We start from the raw sequence: 25,202 nt of genomic DNA on the forward strand, positions 1-25,202 counted from the left end.
AATTGTTTTAAGATATTATCTGAAGATAGACAACAAAGAGACAGATCACCAGAGACGAAAAGCCAAAGATGTACATCTCCATTAGTTTCAATATCCCAGAAACAAAGAGAATGCTATTAATGCGGAAAAAATGGACAATGCGCAAGGAACGGTTTTTAATCAAGATCCAGAAAACCTTCCCTACATTCATTTACATTCAGATATCGCGCTGTAATCTCTCAGTAGCTGCGGAAGTGGGTCATTCGTCAGCTAACTCAAATACCCCAAGGCCTCGACCACCTGTAAAATTTAAAACAAACGTAACATTCAGTAACCAAGCTCAAAATTAACCAGTTCATATATTCTGTAGGAAGACATATTCACACACTGTACTAATAGGGAAACGTCAAATTTTTCGATGCTTCCTTCAGTATATTATGAAATCCATATTAAATTCATATTGCATGTAGAACACCTAGGTAGGACCAACATCTGTTTACATTGTTAAATTGTTCTAAGTTGTAAGCTTCATGTTCGTTATCTTCACCATTCACAATAGAATATTTTGAAGAATTCTTTGGGACCTATCTTTTATATTTAGCTATACAGGGATGAGTTTGTTTCTTCATGGTGAAAATGAAACATATTACTTTAGGGATAATTTCTCACTTGCATTGATTTAAGTTACATTTTGTACACACCTGTAGGATTTTGTACATAGTCTGATTGTTTACATCAGTTTTATTTATTGTGTGTCGTTAAAACACAAAACATTTCAATGAGTTTTAGTATGCAATGATTTTAAATAAAATGGAGAAGAATGTAGTGGAAATCAATGCTGTATCTTAGATAGGGTTTGAATTTCTGTAACTTTTAACACTTCTAAACATTAATCAGTTGCTGCCTTGCCTTCCCCCAGAGCTGACGTGTGTTTCATACCGCTAGACTTTGGAAGCCCAAAACTTATACATGTATATATTGTAGCAGCTTATTCATATATAGATACTACGCATTACTACATATGTTTGAGATAGAATATCCTTGGAAACTGAAATTATAGATTTTTTTTTTTTTTTTTTTTTTTTTTTAGATATTCAAGTAATCCAATATTTTGTATGCGTTCTTTACAATATTATCAATGTTGTTGGACGACCCTAGTGGTACATGTAGTTTTCAAGTCTGCAGGAAACATGTCCTTTACATTGTGTTGACATCGTGACTGGTGTATAACATTATGATTTGTGTTCTATGGTTTTAAATGTTGGTATAATAATAAACATGGACATAACTTGCACGTCGGTAAATTAATATATTACATTCGTTAATTTCAATTGAATTGCTAATCGTGAAAGGAGAGTATGCACTGATCAGTCGTCCCAACCACTGTTGCTGTAGATGAACATCCATTACGTACTGTGGGACGAAACCACTGAGGACGAATCTACTTAACGCAAACAGGTAAAGGGGCGAATCGACTCGGTGCGAATAGGTAATCGGGACGAAACTACCCTAATTCCACATAGCATCCTTATCTTTTGGCCAGGTAAATTCCAGGTAGATAACAGTGGCCATAGATAAGCTTCACATTCAGTGATCCATAAATAAACCATACGGTATTATTTTGGAGTCTTAAAATGGATGACACTGTTAAATACGGTGTTATAGGAGTATTTCTAGCGTTTACGTTGGGAGCTGCTTACATTTTCGAGAGGAGATTGAATGGTGTTTACAAGGAAGGACACACACGTGACAAGGAGTTGTCGTTCTTTAAACAAAGAAATGCAGACTTAGAAGTGAAAGTAGAAACTCTGGAAGCTGAACAATCTTTTTTAAAGACATCAATGGAGGAATTAATTGAAGAGATAAAACTAATGAAGCTCATTCCGCCAGGTAGATACAAATTGTTATTTGTTGACGATTACAATTATTGCTTTGCTGTTGAATATTCACATATCAAAATGCCCCCATGCATGATACATAGTCACTGGGTCAATATGATAAGATGCAACTGTAACTGCAATTACAGACATCCCAATTAAGATGTATGACGCTGAATTTTAAAATGAAAATTGTTATCGTTGATTTTGTATTGATAAAAGGTTATCCTCCCGTGCTTTATGTTTTTGTAAATGCGTTACTAGATAAAGAAATATTAACAATACACAGCAACTTTTTCATACTTCAATCCCTAAATGAAGAAGAACAATGATGATGGTAACTATGCAAGGTGAAGATAACGAACAGTGATCAATCTCATAACTCCTACAAGCAATACAAAATAGATAGTTGGGCAAACACGGACCCCTGGACACACCAGAGGTGGGATCAGGTGCCTAGGAGGAGTAAGCATCCCCTGTTGACCGGTCACACCCGCCGTGAGCCCCATATCCTGATCAGGTAAACGGAGTTATCTGCAGTCAAAATCAGTGTGCCAACAATGGCTTAACAAGCGGTATGAAACACGTCAGACAGCATTTGACCCAATGCGAGGTTGTATTGACGAACTAGATCGTTATAACGACCATAGAATTTGCGAAATGCTGACTTCAATCGAGACTGTTGAAATCCCTGTACCATCAACTTGTTTGTCAGTAGCTTACCTCGATTTAAAAACTGACTATACCCAGAACAAGCTCTTGCATATCGAATCAGTTGAGATATATAAACACCATATGCAGGTGATAATGGAATATTCTACATAAATGTGGGAAGTTGACGATGGAGAAGCTGAAATCATAAAAAAAGAAAAACGATAAGAAAACCCAGATAAAGGTTGGCCGTAACTGTTGACTTATGTTATCTTTGCTTCTTTTACTAATATCAATTTGAATTATAATCTGTAAGGCAAGGATTACATATGAAACTACTTTGGCATTCGTATATGGTCAAGAAATGAATATAAAAAAATTCTACAAATTGGTAACATAATATTGAGATTTCAAAAGGGGACATTTTTTTAATGAGAGGCAAATAGGAACAAACGAATAACGTGTGACATAAAGATAAATGAATGGATGGCCGGACAGACAGACAGTCGTACAGACAGACAGGCAGACATAAAGATAAATAGATAGATATATACAATCGGGCTGTTTCTCAGTCTCTCTTTATCTCTCATTTTCAATTTTTAACTCGAGGATGCCCAATATATTTTTGAAGCGATTGGTCTATTTATTTTTCTCAAAAGAAAAAACCCCCAGCATAAATGAGAGTTTTCTTTGTCTAACACACATCGCACGGAACGCACAGACGAGTGTTTGAGAAAAGTAATTACTTTCATTCAAAGTATGAGGCATATTAAAAAATCTGGAACCCCTGCGTTACTGAATCTTTTCACCATGGTAACGATGGTAACGATGGTCCACGGTGAATTCACATTTCTAAAAATGTGTGCCCGGAACCAAAAATATGGCATTTCGACAAATAGTATCTTCAGTGATGCTGAAGTCAAAATTTTGGAAATTCGAAATAACAATAAACTTGTAAGAGCTAAAAGGAAAACTAGAATGCCAAAAAAACTGGAGCCAAATTCGTCCAAGGATAAGTGCTATGCATGAGGGAGATAATCCTTCATTTTGATATGAATTTCTTAATTTTATCCCAGCAATTAAATATGCATCCATATTTTCAGGCTAGTAACGAAGTACTTAGCTGCTGGGCCGTAGAGACCCCCGAGGACTAACGGCCCACAAGCATAGGCTGTTACAGGATTAACAATCAAAACAAGATTTCAAACGTTTTCACTTTATATTGCAGACATAGTGTACATAGTCATTATCCATTGTTGGCTCAGATATTCGTTACTAGAATGCATGTTTACATTTGGTCTGGTTTATGTTGAACACCAAGTATCATAAGTCATCACACCGGACCTACATACACAATAAATACACATTAAGTTACACACACATTTATACAAGTCATTACTCACATAATCCACCATACTTAGGAGAACTTATGTAATTACATGAGGCAGCGCTGCATTACGTAAACTAGCAAAAAATGCTTACTTCACAGATTACACACTTAGTTCACTAGAAAAACTATATGAACTGTAACTTACACACTTTAGAATCAGTATGAATTGCATTCAAATTATGATATTAAAAATACGAGAGTCATACGAATACGTTCTACTCACTACTATTTCCTAAATAACACTGCACGAAAAATTGCGTTTAATATAAAATTAAACACCAATTATTCCCCAATTAAATGTCAAATTTAAACGTAAAATGCACATTTAATAGAAAATTAAATGTCAAATTTACTTTGCGTATCCAGTGGCGTATAATTTTCCGTAAACGCCGAAATTTAACGACGTTTAATGTCGATTATATGCCAAGTAAATGCCATGTTTAAATAAAATTAAACGTCATTTTACGTCTAGTTGAGAATTTAATCATCTTATTTTACTCCATTAAATTTCACATTTAAGCAATATTAAACGTCAATATACTCGAAGTTTGGCGTATAATCCACCCATATTAAACTTCATTTTACTTGAAGTTTCACGTATTTTCATATTTATACTCCATTAAATTTGATATTTAAGCAATATTAATCATCAGTATACTCGAAGTTTGGCGTATAATCCACCCATATTAAACTTCATTTTACTTGAAGTTTCACGTATTTTCATATTTATACTCCATTAAATTTGACATTTAAGCAATATTAAACGTTAGTATACTCGAAGTTTGGCGTATAATCCACCCATATTAAACTTCATTTTACTTGCCGTTTCACGTATTTTCATATTTTACTCCATTAAATTTGACATTTAAGCAATATTAAATGTCAGTATACTCGAAGTTTGGCGTATAATCCACCCATATTAAACTTCATTTTACTTGAAGTTTCACATATTTTCCTCCATTGAATTTCACATTTACAGCTGTAAGCAATATTAAACGTCAAATTACGCAAAATTTGGCGTATAATGCATCCATATTAAACTTAATTGGAGTTTCGCAGAATTATTCTGCATCTCTATAAAGCTTCCATATAAGCTAGAGTTAAACTTCACTTTAGGAGAAGTTTAGATAGGTATAAGCATGCGAGCTATATAGTAAGCTTCTTTCTGTGAAAATTCACAAAAGTTATCATGAATTAGTTGCCTTAGAAAGAAAAGGCATGAATAATTAATATTTTTATTTCATTTTTTTATTTCACATAACATCTTGCCTGGGATGTAAATTCATATATAAGAAAAACTATATGTAATGAACAATATTACGGTACAATGTGAAAAAAATATTGCTATTAAAAATATCAAAATAATACAGGAATACCAAAAAGGATTACATTCAGAAATATGTCCCAGACATTTAAGAAATGTATGAAATGAAGACAAATACCATCCAATACAATGCAATCATACTATTAAAGCCTATCACAATGTCGAGTCCAACAACCGCTCACATGAGTATAAACTACATTACTAAACAAATTGAAGGTAAATATGACTAGATACACACACACACACACACACACACACACACACACACACACACACACACACACACACACACACACACACACACACTATGCTATCACACAAAAATCATATAAAACTCATGAAAGGAAATATTATATAACAAGAGGTACTGTGAGCAATGCTCACTAAGAATACCCCCCGCTTACCCCAATCTCCCAAAGGGTGTTGGTAATAGGTATAAACTACCTCTTTTCTGAGTGTAAAAAACAAATGGCATGACAAACCGAACCATATTGCTACTTCGATGTCCAGTGCGCGTGACCTTTGACCTTTTGACCCCAAAATCGATAGGGAACATCTTCATCCCATGGGTAGTCCATATGTATGATATGGTGACTGTAGGTGGAAAGGATAACGCTTTAGAGCCCGGAAACCATATTGCTACTTCGATGTCCAGTGCGCTTGACCTTTGACCTTTTGACCCCAAAATCGATAGGGAACATCTTCATCCCATGGGTAGTCCATGTGTATGATATGGTGACGGTAGGTGGAAAGGATAATGCTTTAGAGTCCGGAAACCATTGCGTCTACAGACGGACGGACGGACAGACAGACGGACAACCCGATTCCAGTATAACCCCCCCCCCCACAACTTGCGGGGGGTATAAAAATATATATTTTGATACAAAGCTAGCATTTCACTGTGATGATGTAAGATTGTCTTGGCATAATATAAAACTACTTCACACATTGATGGGTATGTAACCTGGAATTTTCCCAGTAGGCTGCCCTAAACATTGCTTCTTTCCTCTTTTGACACACCTTTTCTCTAACAAAGCAGTGAAAGTTAATGGGGAGAAGCATGTCGATTCAATGAAGACAAACTATTCCCGAAAAAGTAATGTTTTCTTAGCTTATTCCTTTGAAAAGCAAAATGAACAAATCTTAATGACATATGCAATATATATTCATCTACAAGTATCATGATATATGTACATAATAACTAGAAAACTGACAAGTCAGAAAAGGACCTGTAATATATATTTCAGAGGCAGGAATGACATAAAAAGTACATATTAAAAAGTTAAAAAGTTCCATAACTCTATACGGAATGACATAAAATATTAAATATAAAAATGAAGTCTCAGAACTCTGCAACAACAAAGTTAATAACTATTCAAATTGAAAGGGATCTTCATTTGCCTAATATTTTATTAATGTTTAGTGTATTACTTTAAAAGAGTTAAAAAATTCAGTTACACAAATGAAAAAGAAGGTATCCGATACAATTACAAAATTAACAAGGAAATTGTTCATATTCTATTACATGTAAGTATTAAGAGCGGTAATACGCGTGTTACAAAGAATCTATTCATTTATTGGTCTCATCCTCAAGCTCACTCTCATTCTGTTCCGCTTGAATTTGAATTTGAAGTTTCTTTTCCTCTGCCCTTCTCCTTCGTCCCCCATCTCTATCACAAGCAAAGCGAAACCAGTCTTTTGCCACGTTGAAAATTTCCACGTCTAGATCTGTTGCATTAGCACAGAGGCGATTCTTCCTCACTGTTTCTGATTAAAATAGATAAAAGAATGTTCATCAAAAGTGTTTATTTCTCAAAGATTGTTCATGAAATATCTCTCTCTCTCTCTCTCTCTCTCTCTCTCTCTCTCTCTCTCTCTCTCTCTCTCACACACACACACACACACACACTTTACATACCTTTCAATATTTCCAGTAATTTCAGTGAAGAGAAGGCAATTTTCCCCCTTTTTCCCATCCAGTTCATGTTTATTGCTAGTTTTGTGGTGATCATGTGGGAAAGTAGTCTCCTTACTGAACTTTTCGTGTTTTCACCACCAATAGTTGATAATGATCTCACCTGCACATTGTAAATATTGATAGAGAGTCAAGTGTATATACTATTCCATGTATTGATAATTCAAAATACAATATCTTAAGATGAACATAATTTTGCAGGTTTTTTTTTTTTTAAATAAAAAAATACATGTATATGTTTCAATAATAAAAAAAAAAAGATCAGTAACCTACCATAGTTTTACACGTGTTTTTACTCTGCAAGAGGTCCTCCAGCTTCTGTATATCTTCTTGTTTTCCCAGTGGAAAACATACATCTAACTGCAGTGTAGTGTCGGGCTCCTCTGTACCAGGAGCAGGACGGCTTTCAAGTCTATCGATCTTTGTGATTGTGGCCTGCAGAAGCTGCGTATTTAGGTGGGTCTGTACTTTTATTTCCTCCACGTTTGCCATAAGTTTCTCCAAACAGTTTAGGATTTTCTTTTCTGTTACTGTATATTAAGACAGACATGCAATTAGTCCAAAATGTATGTATGGTTTTGATATCATTTATTTAAAAAAATGGAATCAGCACAGAATGATATCATGTAAGTACCTGAGCTAGTGGGGCTTTTGTCAAATAGTGAAACTGTAGAACTTGATGTTGCTTTGTTGAACACGTCTTCTAATTGACCAATATGACGTCCCTTTACCCCTTGAGTACTTGTTCATTTTCTGTGAAAAGAGATAGTCAGCAAAATAGATTTAAAAAAAACCAATATGAATAATTTAGAAAGTGTCTTTGAAAAATTTGAATATGCAGTGGCGTGGGAAAAAAAAAAACCAAAACGGAAAGATTGACCTGCGATGAAAGAACACTTTTTAAGCCTTTTGTGTACACTGTTTTATAATACATGTGCAATTAAGACAATAAAAATATTAAAAAATGATTTTTTTTAAAAAATTCAAGCACTTTGTTACTCTGGTTTTAAAAAATCTCAAACGTTTATTTTTAAACATAGCGCAAACCCTGTACACGAGTTTGAAATAAGGCTTAGCCTTATATACATTATTACTTTAGATAAATACAGCATGATATATAGCATCATATATATTGCGATTGATTTATCTCAAGTTTCTTTTGATTACTTACAACTGAGAGGTGAAAAGCAATATTTTACAATTTTGAAATGGGACAAAATGACAACTTATAATTTACTTGACAGCCAAATAGTTTTCCAGCCCCCCCCCCCCCCCCTCGCATGCACAAGATAAATGCATTCAAAAATTGAAGATTTCACATATGTGAGAAAAAAAAATCAACATCGGCCATTACTAAATCATGTGACCGGCAAATCACGTGATATCTTAAAAGGTGAGGCGGAAAAAGACGAAAGTAGTAAAATTGGAAAATTGGGACATTCTTAATGATTTACTTCGGAAAACAGTATAAGTAAAGTATAATTCATTCTTTGGAATTGTACATCATATTAAAAAAAAATATGTAAATACGTTCTTTTGAATGTAAGCCTGACATTATGTAATATATATATATATATATATATATATATATATATATATATATATATACTGTAGATACAGCCCGGAACGTGTATTTCAGTAAAAAAAAAAGTTAGAAAAATCACACATTGAATAACAAGATGTACTTACATATTGTCTTGCGAAGTAGTATATCCATTACTAAATCATGTGACCGGCAAATCACGTGATATCTTAAAAGGTGAGGCGGAAAAAGACGAAAGTAGTAAAATTGGAAAATTGGGACATTCTTAATGATTTACTTCGGAAAACAGTATAAGTAAAGTATAATTCATTCTTTGGAATTGTACATCATATTAAAAAAAAATATGTAAATACGTTCTTTTGAATGTAAGCCTGACATTATGTAATATATATATATATATATATATATATATATATATATATATATACTGTAGATACAGCCCGGAACGTGTATTTCAGTAAAAAAAAAGTTAGAAAAATCACACATTGAATAACAAGATGTACTTACATATTGTCTTGCGAAGTAGTATATCCAAATTTCTTTAATCCAACAAAAATATCCGTGTGCACCAATTAAGCACCTCAAATGCGAAATTTGTGAAATGGATACACGTGCTGACCATCTCGATATATTAGATTTCGCAGTTACCAAGGAAACTGGCCAGTCTCCTGCTGTGAGAAGCACTGATGATGTTGACCTAATTTCTTAAACAGAGAAACTTTCTCTTATCTCAGAATGTGCCCCCTAAAATCGGCACTTTAGCGAAATTATATAATCAATGTTTCAAAGATTTTACAGGTTAAGTGTTTGGCGTCTTTTCATTTCTTTAATTTTAAGCCAACCCCAACCCCCACTTATTTCATGTTCTAGCATATTTATAAAAGATATCCAATCATTGTGATATCACATATATATGTATTTAAAATATTTTTTACGTGGTAATTTATCGTAACTATTATATGCGATTTTTAAAATAAATGTATGACGATATCCTGTTTAATGTCAGGTATCAAGTACATTTCCAGCGTTGGGCCAACGTTGGCCCAACACAACTATTCCAACGTAAAAAAAAAATACTCTAGGGCGCACATTGCTAACATAGCGCCGTTGTTGGGCCAACATTGTCTTCCCGACTTAAGTGTGACGAAAAGTAAAAAGCAGCATGTTAGCATTGGGCCAACATTGTGCCAACGTTGTATGCCCAACGCCAACCATCGGCCAACAATATAACCATTTACCAACGTTGGCCCAATATAGTCATGCTATCTGGGCTAGTATAAAACTGGTTTTCCTACTGTAACGACTTTCCCTTAGCTCTAACCTCTATTCTGTTATAAAAGTACTGGTATCATGTATATATATACACACTTACTCTTATGTGTGGAGGTACAAAGAGGCTGGACTCTTGTTTTCGGGTCTTTTCGGGTATTTGTTTTGTCTGCTTCTTAATTTCTTTAACTTCCTTTGCCAGATCATCAATTGTTTTTTTCAATCAGGATAAATATTGTATGATTTCATTGTATAAAAAAATAGATGCAAGCTTAGTGAAACACTTTCATAAATATATAAATTGCTGTATGATACTGGTAACCATTTTGTATTTGCAAATGAAGGACAGAATATGAAGAGAAATATTTGTCACATTAAAGTTCTCTCGAATTTCACAAAAATTTGTTGCGAAAGAATATTAGTTGGTTTGTCCTACCCTTGATTATAAAACTAAATGTGAAGTATTAAATCAATCGAATCAGTCCTGTTGATACTTTTCCCCTCTCACAATAAATATTGTGGGGGATAATAAAGGAGACTCATGGTGCAGTGCTATGTACAGCTGGTGATACATACAATATTAAAATAAATGGCAGTCTTCTAGTTTATAGACGCATTATGTTGAAGTATATTGGAGAGGATCATTAAATTGCAAGGACTTATACGTATCCAATCCATTTGTATGTAGCTCTATTATACAATAGAATAGGTTCAAATCAAAATAAATGAAGAGAAGTAATTTACGAATTATTTGTGTCCATTAGTTCATTTTCGAGTCACATGCATGCCTATTTACTATAAATAAGCTGTCTCGAATACTTAGGGTACATGTACAAGCTTTCCAGTCTGATTGACTTGGCAGTTAGCACAGGCACTACCCTTGGTACCCTCTGTGTTCGGGACAATATTTTATACTGTTTCAATTTACTTCCCATATATGGCATACTTGTTGTGCAGTGCATTTGCCATCGGTATTATTATGAGGAATGTCCAGACCAATGTCAATATAGAAATCCTTATAAGATCATATGCACAAAGGATATACATTTGTATGGTATCATGTAGTTATAATGTTTAATTGTTAGAATTGTTTATCCTCCCTGTAGACCAGATTAATAAATAAATATACCTCTTGACCTATATGACACTTTTGGACCATCTGCATTTATTCCTGTACGGAGAATCATCTGTAAATATATTTGTGCAGATGGAAGGGTTCAGAATAAAGATGTTTCTTACATTTGTCCCAATATCAAAGATGTGAATATATGATGTTTTAAAGCAACATTTCACAATGTACATGAAGTATGTTCATTTCAGTAAGGTATACTTGTTTAGCAAATACTTGAAAGATTTTTTAAGTTAGTTTTGTCATTTTGTGGTAAATGACAATGTAATGTTTGAAGATGTTCATGTATAGTCATCCGCCGGTTAACTAATATCTCTGGAAGGATGTTTCGTCCTGCACCAGATGATAAATATCTCTCGGAAGGATGTTTCATTCTGCGCCGGTTGACAAATGTCTCTCGGAAGGATGTTTCGTCCTACGGCGGTTTTTATTAATTAATGTCTCTCGAAAGGATGTTTCGGCATGCGCCAGTTAACTAATTAGTGTCTCTCGTAAGGATGTTTCGTCCTTTGCCAGTTGAATGGAAGGATGTATTCTTGGAATTTTTAATATCAATACAAAACTTTTCAAATGATTTCATTTGAACATTTACACTTGTAATTTATACTTATGATATATATACTTTTAAAAACTATTGAAATGTGCAGTAAACCATTGTTTATACTTGTTGTGATGTGATTATTACTAACAGGGTGAACATTTTTGAGGAATATGAACGCTAATGCTGAACCCATTGCTAAAGCATATGGTGCATGAAAAAGTGAATGTAATGAACAGTGATTATTCTCATAAATCCACAAAGAGTACTAAGAGTAGGGCAAACGTGTTCCTCTGGACACAACAGAGGTAAGGGCGGGTGCTTATTGAATCAGGAGCACGTATCTCCTCTTGATCGGTTGCACGGGGGAATAACACACATTGCAAATAAACACTGAAACCAAGGCCTGTTCATTATGAAATTGATATAGAAAATCTGTACTTGGATTCTTGCTAGAATTATAAACTGACAACAGGGTTTGAATACTCGTTTATATTGTGTATAGTTCATATATACATTCTGTAGTATTTAATATCTTAAATTCTTGTATTTATCAAGCGGGGGTACATGTAACTTATGCGCAACATTTGCGTAGTGCAGGTCGGACTGTCTGGACAGTAGAATATGAATATTGTACAAGCAGTGCGCGTGTATAAGATCTACTTGAAACCATACATATTTGATAGAAACGTATACATTTGTGTCATATGGGATAAAATTTAAAATGGTTATTAAATTCATATTATAAATGAAATTTACTAACATTAAATCTGCATTATACATGGAATAAAATTGGAAATTAAATTTCATTTTACGGACACGTATAAATTTACTGTAAACTCGAATCAAATCTGAAACTTCACGAATAATATAAGTTTAATGAAATATAATATCTGTAAACGCCAAATTTCATGCAGTGTAAATAAACACTATACAAACAAAATAAGTTATCAAACATAGTTATTAACACTTTGAAACAACAGTTATCCCAGGACCGTAAAATTAACAAAGAGAAAATGTAAAAGTAAAATGTTTTACTCACTTCAGAAGTCGTGTCTGTTACGAATTTCTAATTTAAACTTAGGAGTTTGACAAAAAGAGAATTTGCAGGAACCCGTGCTACTGTAATGCGTGGAACACCGTCCAAAGAGAGTGAAATCCTAAACTCAGGTGAATAAATACAGGTATTGTTGGGTTCTCTGAAGGGTGTTTGACTAGCGAGGTCCTCTTCAGGATAACTGAAAACATACTATATAAACATGTACACCGTATATGTGACAGAGGCCTCGACCAAGGGGTCGTAATGTAAAACTTATACGGTACCAAATTTGATGCACCAGATGTGCATTTCGAGAAATAATGTCTTTTTAGTGATGCTCAAGTCGAAATTTTGAAAATTCGAAATAACAATAATCTTTTAAGAGCTAAAAGGAAAGCCAGTGACAAAAACTGGAACCAAATTCATCTAAGGATCAGATGTATGGATAAGGGAGATAATCCTTAAAGGCATAGGGTCTCTCTTTTATCTAAAAAATGACATCACAATATTTTGCAAGAAGAACTTTAAAAAAAATGCAGTATTGATTATGAGTTATCAATATCTGCAGCGCTTTGAAATTGAAGTCAATTTGACGTTTTAGCATTTAATAAAATGTTTGTCTGGAGGACAATATATCAAACTGGTACCCCAATGATTGGTGACTACAGACAAACATAAGATATGCGAAGTCAACAGGCTACCAGTTTAGGCAAATGAGAACAGGTAATTATTTCGTAATTACTATATTATCCAATGTGTTTTTAAACATTCTGAAGAAGTTTCTGTGATTTTCTAGCGATGATCTTTAATTTTGCCACCTTTTAAGATCATGCAAAGTTTTACCAATATCTTAGACCCTATACCTTTAATTTTAAAATGAATTTCTAATTTTTTCCCCAGCTATAAAATATACATCCGTATGTTCAAGCTAGTAACGAAGTACCTAGCTGTGTATTTTCAATAAAGAAAATAAAATGATCTTAAAATTAAACCTTTGCGAAAATATGTGTTTTTTATTAAAATCACCCTGCCTCCTAACTGTAATGCGTATTTTAAGTATATTTATGATTAAGATAAGTTATTTCACTTTTTACGAAGTGAATGTAGAAATTCGTGAAACATGGAGATGAATGTTTAGAAATTTTCTTAGCTTGTTTGCGTCCTTGAATTACCTTCAAATTTCATTTAACATTATAAGTGTTTGTTTGAAAATGTTATGCTCTCGGTGATTAGGTTTAAAAAGCTTTCAATGGAAATGTTTCGATTGAGTTACGCATTTTACAATGTTATTGTGATGCCATTACGTCTGTAAGCACGGTACTTCTAACTGTGAAGATTGGCTGAATATCAAAACTAGAAGTGCACAGCTAGCATTAAAGGTGTCTAATGTCTTGGTGATGTTAATTCATATCCATGAGTACTATATCATTATCTAATTTGCCCCTCTTTCATAACATCACTGGACAGTAAGCAAATATGTAAGTGCCATTACAAGATACATGTAAGCATCTATCAAAACTTTGTATGAGTAATTCCTGTACCATTAGCAGATTAGATGTTTCTTAATAAGATAAAAATAATTATTAAATCTATTAATTTCATTTCATTTTGTAGTCAGCAGTTACATGATCATTCTATTATTGATCAGCAAGAATTATCTACTTTTTTTAGACATTGACATCAGGAATGTAAGATTAGAAGACTTAATCATAGGTGAAGATAGTAAACAGTGAACGATCTCATAACTCCTATAAGCAATACAAAATAGATAGTTGGGCAAACACGGACCCCTGGATACACCGGAGGTGGGATGATATAAACTCTCATGAAGTTTTAAATTTGGCCCCAAAACTCTGAATCAGGGCTAAACTTGAGTTGGGATTAGATGCCTAGGAGGAGTAAGCATCCCCTGTCGACAGGTCATACCCCGAGCCCTATATCTTGATCAGGTATACACAGGTGTTCGTAGGCAAAATCAGTGTACATAGAACGGCCTAACAATCGGTATGAAACACGTCAGACAGCAATTGACGTAATGCTAGGTTGTACTAACAAACTAGACTGTTATCACGACTATATAATTTGCGAAATGCTGATTTTAAACGGGATTGTTGAAACCCCTGCACCATCGACTTGTTTGTCAGTAGCTTGTCTCGAATTAGAAACTGACCATACGCAGAAAAAGCTCTTGCATATCGAATCAGCTGAGAGATATAAACACTTATGCGGGTGACTATGGAATTTTGCTACATAAATATAGAAAGTTGACGATGGAGAAGCTGAAATCATCCCGTTTGTCATACAGTTGAGTTGTCAGGTTGCCGTTAATGTCTACTTTCAATAGAATATCTAAGTATGAAGCAGAAGTGGACGATTATGGTCGTTATAACGATCTAGGTCGTCAGTACAACCTCGCATTGGGTCAAATGTTGTCCGACGTGTTTCATACCGATTATTAAGCCGTTCTTGGCACACTGATTTTGACTGCGAATAACTCCGTTTACCTGATCATGCCAGTCTCCTTGTTCAAAATATCGTCTGCTACAGAGCACGTGTAGAGTCAAGGATCAAACTCCGGGGCCATAAAATTTAGCTAGCTCACTTTTGAGACCAAAGTCTGAGACCGTCTCAGAGTTTGGTCTCAGTCTCAAGTTTGGTGTGCCATAAAAAAATTTCGTCTCAGTCATAATCTCATATTTCTAGTTTGATCTCACTTATGAGCTCAGAAAGTTAGATCGATGGAAAGGTGTCTCAACTCCGTGTTTTTTTCTCACTTTCAATATGGCTTCCGCAGTTGCCCGATTGAATCGGTATAACATCATCCGTAGGAGAAGGAGAGCGCCCCGTCCCCGGATTTTTCAAGATAGATCCAATCCCCTAGAGGATTTGGAAGGTGATGAAGTTTTCATTCGGTTCCGGTTTCGTCCAGATACAATTCTGTGGATTGTTGGCTTAGTATTTGATGATATACAGAGACAGTTCCATCGAAATTGTTCCCTACCCCATTTGCTACAAGTCCTCGCCGCCCTGAGATTTCTCGCCACTGGCTCGTTTTACAACATTGTGGTAGAGTCTCTTGGGATTTCAAAGTCAGCGACAGGGAGAGCTGCTCGGGTGATATGCCGTTTGTTATCATCCATGGTTGCGCGCTTTATCAATTTCCCAGTCAACTTGGATTCGTACAAATGTACTTTTTTTGAGGTTGCAGGTAAGCATTGCATTAATTTGAGTATTTCGTAGGGGAACCAGTCTATTTCAGGGTTAGATTAATTTCAGCACTGCTATGTTAAGGTTTGATATATATATATATATATATATATATATATATATATATATATATATATATGTATGTATGTATGTATGTTTGTATGTGTGTGTGTGTGTGTGTGTGTGTGTGTGTGTGTGTGTGTGTGTGTTATTATATTTCGTTTTAAAGCTAATTTTAAGGTATTACAAATATTTCACGATATCAGTTTGTAGTGGATAAACACGTACATAAGGAAATAAATAATAAGACCAAGATATTTTTCTCTCGGGTGAGTGAATTACCCTGGTCGGGTTATTTTCCTTTTTGTTTGTGTGCTATGTACACGGGGATTATTACACATAGAGTTCACACAACGATTCAACGTGACAATGCATTCAGCTTCTATCATATGTTTATCTAGTTCACACATTCAGTGTTCCTATACAGCTGTAGATGTCCTCGAGGATAAGTATTTTTGATTAATTAAAAAGAAAAAGTTGTAATCCGATTTTCCTCTGTTTTGCATTGCACATGTATACAACAGCCTTGACGGTGTGTTACTTATAAAGCTTCACTTTTGTGGCTATTATTCTTGTCAAAGTCCTACTTCTACATTTAAACTTCGTTGTATTGGCTGCTTACATCCCCCTTTTCCGAAGCAATAAGTAGAAACTAAATTGGTAAGGTATATTGTACAAGTATATCACTATCGGAAATGAACAATGTGCCTTTAAGTCTTCGCATTTGATAGGGTTTCCGAGCGTTGTTGGCTGCGTGGATGGCACTCAGATCAAGATCAAAGCACCAAGTGAAAAGGAAGGAGATTTCATCAACAGGAAAGGATTCCATTCACTTAATATTCAGGTACTTATACCCCACACAAGAATGTTTTTGGATATAAACCTGAAAAGTAGTAATATGTACAGCAATGGGGTCACAGTTGATATGCAGTTATACTCTATTCAATAGCTTATAGAAACCATTAGATCAAGGTTTTAATTTACTAAATCCGTAAGGCACATTTCCAAGTTATTTTTTTTTTCATGGAGTCAAATTAGACATTGTTTTGTACCCAATTACTCATCTGCTCCAGGTATCTTGACCAGGAACCATCCCTGTAAAACTTTTTTTGAGTTTGTTGTTTCAGAATTTTTAATTTCATTAAAATAAGGACTGATCAAGCAGTTTATAGAGCCTTTTACACAAGTAATAATAACTAAAAGTCATTGTTTGATTGCTTTGTCTAGGTTCAATGTATCTACAAAGATTTGCTCACAAATTATCTACAGTGTGACATACACAGAAGACAAGACAAGACAAGACAGGATATTCAAAATAACACACACACATATCTAATCATGAATTACATCAAATCATATGGAATGCTTACTCCTCCTAGGCACCTGATCCCACCTCTGGTGTGTCCAGGGGTCCGTGTTTGCCCAACTATCTATTTGGTATTGCTTGTAGGAGTTATGAGATTGATCACTGTTCGTTATCTTCACCTTGCATATAATTATAAATGTAATAATAATAGTGAGGATAAGAATACATTTAAAAATGGTTTTGTTCAGTATTATCAGGTATATCATATGGAATACAATACTTTTAATCAGTAAGTTGTTTTTTAATTGGAATTTAACTGTCATGTTGTGCATACCACCCCTCCCATTTTAGCTCACCTGTTCAAATTTACATTACAGTTTCCTGACATAGTGCAGATTCAAGTTTGTTTAAATCATGACCTCCAGGGATAGGGTGGGACCACAATCTAGGATCAATGTTTTACATGCAAATATATAAGGAACATCTTTAAGTGCATGAATGATCAAGGTGGAAGTTTTTTTTTTACCAAACACAGACAGACAGGCCAAACCTAGATGCCACCATATCATCGATTCCAGATGAATATAATAAAGCCTGTTCTAGTACATTACCTACATGTATTTAAATTTCTGAAAAATGAGACAGAGACAGGTAGGAAGAAGATTGAAATTAATTTTTTCGCATTTCTAGATGCTCTATTTCTGATTTAACTTTCTGCATTTTTAATTTCATTAATTCCATCTCAAATTCTAATTTCCTTTTCTCTTTTACAAATACATCGCGATGTATGGTTACAATTTCTCTTGAATAGAGTTGTTTTTGTTTTTACAGAGGGTGTGTTCATCTCTACAGGTCGGGGACAACACCCTGAAGCATTGGAAGTGGATGGTCCTGACTGCTCTACATTCATTGACGGTCCTTCCTTCTCTGCAGTTCCCGTTTCCTCTACAATTAATGCAGACATTCTACCATTAATTCTCTAAAACCAAGTTTGGAGACATATCATTTTTTTTTTAGCCCACTTGACCTGAAAGTTCAAGTGAGCTTTGTCGTTTGTCTGCTCGTAAACTTTTCGACAATTAGATTTGAGGCTCTCATATATGGCATTGTTTGTATTTTTTTTGTTTACTAAAATACACTTTCTCAAGTAAATTTCAAAATCTGCATACTATCATTGCTTACCTATGTGCAAGCTTACACTTGTCTCCATCCCCCTTCCACTCTTTCTAAAGATGGCTTTCCAGATAGAAATGCCAGCATGGTCTCATCAATGGGGGAATGAGATGGGGGCTTTGGACCTCCACCTGTCGAGGGATATTTTCCGCTACTGTTGATTTTCTTTGCTGTAATAAAATGGCATATTTTAATTTAAGGTAGCTCACTACACTGAAGCTTATACTCTTTATGACACTACATGTACGTCACAAGATGGCGATTTAAATGTTTTGTTCATATGTATTGAAATAAATTTTTGAGCCACCTTAAATGAGATTTAAACATGTATAATCATATAAATCTTAATTGAACTGATGCACAATTAAATATTTATATTTGCCATAAATCCATGTTTACCTCGCTGCTTCATATTTGACCATTGCTTCTTGGCCTGTTTGATGGTCCTCTTCTTGCATACCCCTTTCCTGTGAATATTGTATACATAAGTCTTATTACATAAATCAAACTTGAAGCTAACTAAGAGCAATTCTCTGTAAGGACCAAAATATTGTGGCACACACTGAAAAAATTTCCACACTAAATGTCATCATTCAATTGAAATACATAAACTCTTTAAAATATATCGTTAAACTTATACTGAAAAGTGACTCGTTTCCATAGCAACGGGCTATTTATATAGAAAAACAAAAAACAGGAACATTGGAGTTTTGGGAGTTTTTCACTTCAATTTATTTTATCACGAATAATTGACAAGGAATTTCATGTTACATGCTGGGACAAAGTAGTAACAATCTTTATCAGTATGTAAATTTATTTGGAAATTGTATCATTATTGTAGCACAGCTCATAATCCAGGCTCAAATGACCAAAAGTTTGCAGTTTTACTGTGTACTTTGACCAACTCCTGAGCAAAAAGCCAGTCATATGAAAGATAATAAAATATAAATTGAAGAAGAAGGTAAATAAGTTATATATAATGCAGATAAAAATATCAATGGGCAAATGACAATTTATAATAGAAATTTGGCATGGAAAATACGAATTTGTTGAATTTAACACATTGAGTTATCTCCCTTTGTGGAATTTCTAATGTAGGAGATAATAATTAGTGGTATTGTGAACAGGAGGGAAAGAAAAGAAATGCAGAAAACATGTGTTTTTAGGGTATTTTAAACATCTTTGACCATTACTATATATGTACTGGATGTATTCAAGTGTGAAGGAGGTGATAAATACACACTGCGTGTAGTGAGGAGGGTTTCCTGAAAAAAACTTCATTGAATATGAATTCAAAGCTCAGCTTGTGTCTACATGTATATATATATATATATATCTACTTATATATATGTATATTATATATGCACCCGATTTACGCTGTTATATGGTTCGTTCTGCATTTTCCATTAATTGATGGACGCTTGCAACCGACATGTTTATTCAACAAACACTGCTACTACGTAAAAAGTGTATCCATGCCAGGTGGAGAACACAAGTTTACGTAAGTACAGCTTGTAGATACATTGATAATGTAACATTACTTCATAATGACACGATCTGTTTCTCAGTAAATTAGTGATCATGGAAATGCATGCAAAATTTGTGTTATTTCACTGGGCGAAGGTGAAAATATAATAAATATTTTCTAAAGGAGATAATGCTTTTCAGACAAAATGGGGGAGGGGGGGTAAAAGAAAGGGGAAGGGGTTGCATTGTAATCTTAAAATAAGTACTATATCTGACTGGTTTATTTAAGATTAACAATGTTAATTTCACCTAGTTTTCAATATTTAAGGTTATAATAAGATAAATGTTATATTTATTCTAATAGTGTTCCAAACATTTTTGAACACGTACATTAAAAACAGATTGTTCTATTCATGTGAATTATGAAAAGGAAACTTTCAGTTTCTCTCTCAACTCTCTCTCTCTCTCTCTCTCTCTCTCTCTCTCTCTCTCTCTCTCTCTCTCTCGTGTTATAATAGCAGTGATGATAATGTTTTAAAAAAAGAAATAATGTGTGTAAATTATTTCAATGACCACATGTCTTTATAGTTTGTGATGAATTTCATTAAATTTTGACAAATTGTTTGTTTCTTTTCTAGGATTCGTGTTGGAAAATGGAGATTCTAGAGAATTTATTGAATTCAAGTGACAATGATAAGGTACATGTACATGTATATGTTATTGTATTACCTGAAATGTCTGGTGCACCTGTACAATATGTGTACAATTGTTCCATTGACAATACATATCTATATAAATAATAAACTGTCCCTTCCCATATTATTTACCATATACCTAAATTTCAAAATAATTTGCTCAAGGTCACAGATAAAAGAGAATAGAATCATTTGTTGCTGCATCACTTTTTGAATTAGTCAATGTCAAGGTTTCAAAATATTTAGAGCTGTAGCTTTGTATCAGAGAGGCATGAATAAATACACTAAATGCACAAACATAGTGTTCCACTGACACATTTACTTAAACTGATAGAATATATTTAGATCATAGATATGAATTAAAAGTGTTTGATAAAATGTCTTTATATACATGATATCTTGAGAATAAAATCCCTTTAAAAGGGTTACAATTGGTAAGTTCAGAAGTCAAATTTGACGTAACAATAGAAAAGTATTTGTTTGTACAAGATGTCTTTAATTTTCCATGCATTGCGCAATATTTACTGGGCGTGGCATTGCAAAAAATAAACTGTAAACAACACATCCCATAATTCAACCAATTTCCTGCTCAGTTTCCATGGTTTTGATCTCGGTTTCTGTCTCAAGTTAGAAATTGCTAAATGAGCTAAAACTAGTTTTATGGCACACCAAAAGTGAGACGGTCTAAGTTGAGATGAATAATGAGATTTTTTCTTAATCTCAAAAGTAAGCTCGTGTAAGTTTTATGACCCCGGAGCCAGACTGCTCTTCTTCTGATAACACAGCTAAGCCCTGCCCTCTTGCCATATATGCTTAATTGCTGCAGGGATGTAAATTTTTCTAGATTACTCCCGGCCTTTAAGATGTCATGCTTTTAATGTCAACGGAACCTGTTGTGGTCATAGTTGGACCACAACAGAAGAAGAAGAAGAAGAAGAAGAAGAGAAGAAGAAGAAAGAGGGGGACAGGAGAAAGAGTTAACAAACAGCACCAGTTTGTATATAAATGATGTTTCCAAATAGTTGCAGCAACGCGGGTAGATTAAGAATTCCCTTATAGAATCACAATGCAATTTATGCCTTTACTTCTCTGAACTACCAATATATGACGTCATAATGAAAAATGACATCAAGTCACTGCAAACTTGAGCTGTTATGACGGGGAGAGTGTCAAAAACTTCAGACCTTAATTCAAACTGCCTATAAGATGTCAGAACACTATAGCAAAATTCACGTGTTTGAATTGTATTTTAATATCTTATATATCCGAATATTTCAAAATAGTTTGTTTAACTACCCTTGATTGAAATTCAGCGTGTTTACACTGCTTTCGAAAAATATCCCTTTGAAATGTACTCTGTTTTATACCAGTGATAAGAGGTAGAATTTTATGATGTGTTTATAAAAGAGTCTAGCGCAGGTAATTTATGAGGATTCATTTGAGATCTATTACGGAAATCGTAAGAGAGGTTTGTTCTCTACCCAAATCTTGCTTGGTTAAATGTTTGATGGCTTTGTTTGAATACAGATCACAATCAAATGTGTAGGTAAGTGTGTCCGTAAGTTGAACTCTTCCTGAAATACGTATATTTTGTACGCAAGTAATACTACCATTTTTCCCAAGCACATTTCGGGTACACAAGGATACGGCGATTTATGTGAAACACTTCAAACAATTATAAATGACCGTCACGTGATCAACGAGGTCATGTGATATCATAACAGATATGCTAATATATAGCCGAGAGAACATTCTAAATAGATTGTCTGTACTTAAGTATATGAATTACAAGCGAAAACCAAAAACCGACCTCTCAATCCAATATATATTTTGAACGAATTTCAAACTCCGGGAAGCCTTAACATAGCTGCGAAGGGAGACGCCAATTTTGGGTGTGAGGTTATCCCCAAATCGTCGCCGGCGATAATTTGGGAAGGGCAACTATTTGGGTTGTTACATAAGAAACCCCAAATCGCCGCCCATTGTGGTTGTAACGTGGATCTTATATGAGGGGTACATCTCACCCACACATCCGTAAATGACGAAAAACTTAATGTGCATAATCCCGTCATTCCGCAATCTTTTGTATGAAAGGTGAATATAACGAACAGTGATCAATCTCATACTGTTTGTGGATTGCATCTGTTGTGTCTGAACATGGTTGGAAAATGGGAGTATCTGGACCACAGCTTTTAGGTCCCATTGGTTGTAAAATACCGTTTAGAGTGGTATAGCTCTGAAGGTATTCGACTGCTTTCCGAGTATCGTCATACTTAATTGCATTTTGGTGCTTTTTTACCTTTGTTGCCGTGAATCCGTGGAGTCACCTTATGTGTTTGGACATGCTTCTCGAGAATATCTAATGTGTGCTCTTTTACATCATAACCGATTTTAAAAGCAGCTCTACAGCTATGTTGACCATGAAAAATATAGGTGTACTTTTAACTCTTTCCCGAGAATTCTTAAGCTTTTGACGGAATCCAAAATAATTTAAAGTAGTCATGATCATTATTTCTTTTTCGGATTTTTCTAATTCACGAGTTGAGTAAATGTGATTGACTATGTCTTGTGTACAGACATTCTTCAAAAACATCTTTACACATTGACATCCTCTATTGATCATATCAAAAAAGACGTCTTCCTCGGGATTATTTGAAGATTCGTTATTTTCATCAGTACTGAAAATTTGTTCTGCTCGTCTATCAATTGACGATGGTTCATCTATCTAAATTTCATCAGCACTGAAAATCTCTTCTACTGAAGTTAGTTTACACTTTAAGCCACTGATTTCAAAATGCTCATTTATTAAGTCATCTAGCCCCTACAATAATATATAATACGAAATGAATTGTATAATATATTTGTATTCATAATACAACAAAAATAGATGATACATGTGTAAGTCGGAGTAAGAAGTATAGAGAGAATTATATACATGTATGATGTTTAAGATTTTTTTTAATAATGAGAATTAATCAATTATTCAAATATATTTAAATAAGATTATCCGGATTTTGTTATTTTATTGGTAAACTATATATGCTTTTATATGATTTGTAAAACAAAAGTACTATGTTCACGTAAAACGTTACCATGAGCTCAGGGTAAAATTAATTGAAATATACGCCATTGTCAACTTCCTGGTATTTATGTAGCAATATTCCCACCTGCATATGGTGTTTACATCTTTCAACTGGTTCGATATGAAAGAGCTTGTTCTGAGTATGGTTATTTTTTTTTTTAAATCGAAGCAGGCTACTAACAAACAAGTTGATATTGTAGGGGTTCCGATAGTCACGTTTAAAATCAGCATTTCACAAACCTATGGTCGTTATAACGATTTAGTTTGCCAATACAACCTATCATTGGGTCAAATACTGTCTTACGTGTTTCATGCCGATTGTTAGGTCTTTCTTAGCACACTGATTTTGACTACGGATAACTCTGTTTACCTGAGCAATATATAGGGCTCGTGAGTGTGTGTGACCGGTCAACAGGGGATGCTTACTCCTCCTAGACACCTAATCCCACATCTGGTGTGTCCAGGGGTGTGTTTTTGCTCAACTATCTATTTTGCATTGCTTATAGGAGTTATGATCGAGATTGATCACTGTTCGTTATCTTCACCTTTCATCCGCGATTTGTATAAACCAAAATATGCAACTATAGATGTTCTAATTATGTCATGCATTTTCTTTTCGCTTAATTTTGAGATGATCCCCAGTATGGCAGAAACAGGTGATTGAAATTGTTTTGAATCCGTAGTACATATTAATCTTCCTTACGCGGGAAGAAACAGTGAGCTTATAATCGATTCATGTATATTACAAAGGACATTTTAATAAAATAAACTGTGGATGAAAATTGGTTTAGAAGGTATTATAGTTTAGAATTAGTATTGGTTTTGTCATTCCAACGAAATAACAAATTTTGACCGAGTATTGATTTTTGACGTAGGCCTGACCTGTTAAAGGTTTCATATCGCCGTCTTTTTGAAATAAATATGTGTAACAACGATCTATGAACGTAATTATCACCCAAAGTCAATAAAAGCGTGGAATTGAGGGTTTCAAAATCATAGGTTATCGACCATTCAAAATATATATGGTAACATGCGTTTATTAATGGTAAATATCTGTTGAACACTCACCTCAAATTGTTTCAAGTTAAGTATGACAGATTTTTTTTTTTACAGTAGGTCAAAGTATGGTATATTTTTCGAGATTTTTCTCACATGTAACCTTCGTTACTGAGTCCTTGACATGATAATATTTAAGATAAACATTAATTTTCCATGTATTATTCCATAATTTGTATTGGAATTGACTGAGCATATATTTTTCTAATTTGCGAAAGACAATAAATACAGGTTTTCAAAGAAAATATTTAATCAACACAACAAGAAATTATCTGCTGTAAAAGTCAGCAATAAGATTTTAAGAGCGCAAAATAAACGACTAGATATCACTTTCAATATCTTTGAAATGGCAAAAAATAAAATTGATTAACAAATATTCTCGAACAGTTCAATATGTATGAAACATGAAAACAAAAGACTAGCAATAGATATAGAACGATAG

At 34.1% G+C, this 25,202-nt stretch overlaps 1 protein-coding gene across 1 annotated transcript in view; it reads left to right on the forward strand.

Moving 5' to 3' along the window:
• The first annotated feature begins 1,548 nt into the window (after positions 1 to 1,548).
• The window catches only part of LOC130047851 (C-type lectin mannose-binding isoform-like), a 50,071-nt gene continuing 26,417 nt past the window's right edge, over positions 1,549 to 25,202 (forward strand). The window contains exon 1 of the mRNA XM_056143489.1: positions 1,549 to 1,869. Within this exon, the coding sequence (XP_055999464.1) occupies positions 1,614 to 1,869 (256 nt within the window). The 5' untranslated portion in view covers positions 1,549 to 1,613. The remainder of the gene's footprint in view (positions 1,870 to 25,202) is intronic.

This window comes from Ostrea edulis, chromosome 7, assembly GCF_947568905.1.
Source record: "Ostrea edulis chromosome 7, xbOstEdul1.1, whole genome shotgun sequence".
Classification (NCBI taxonomy): Eukaryota; Metazoa; Mollusca; class Bivalvia; order Ostreida; family Ostreidae; genus Ostrea; species Ostrea edulis.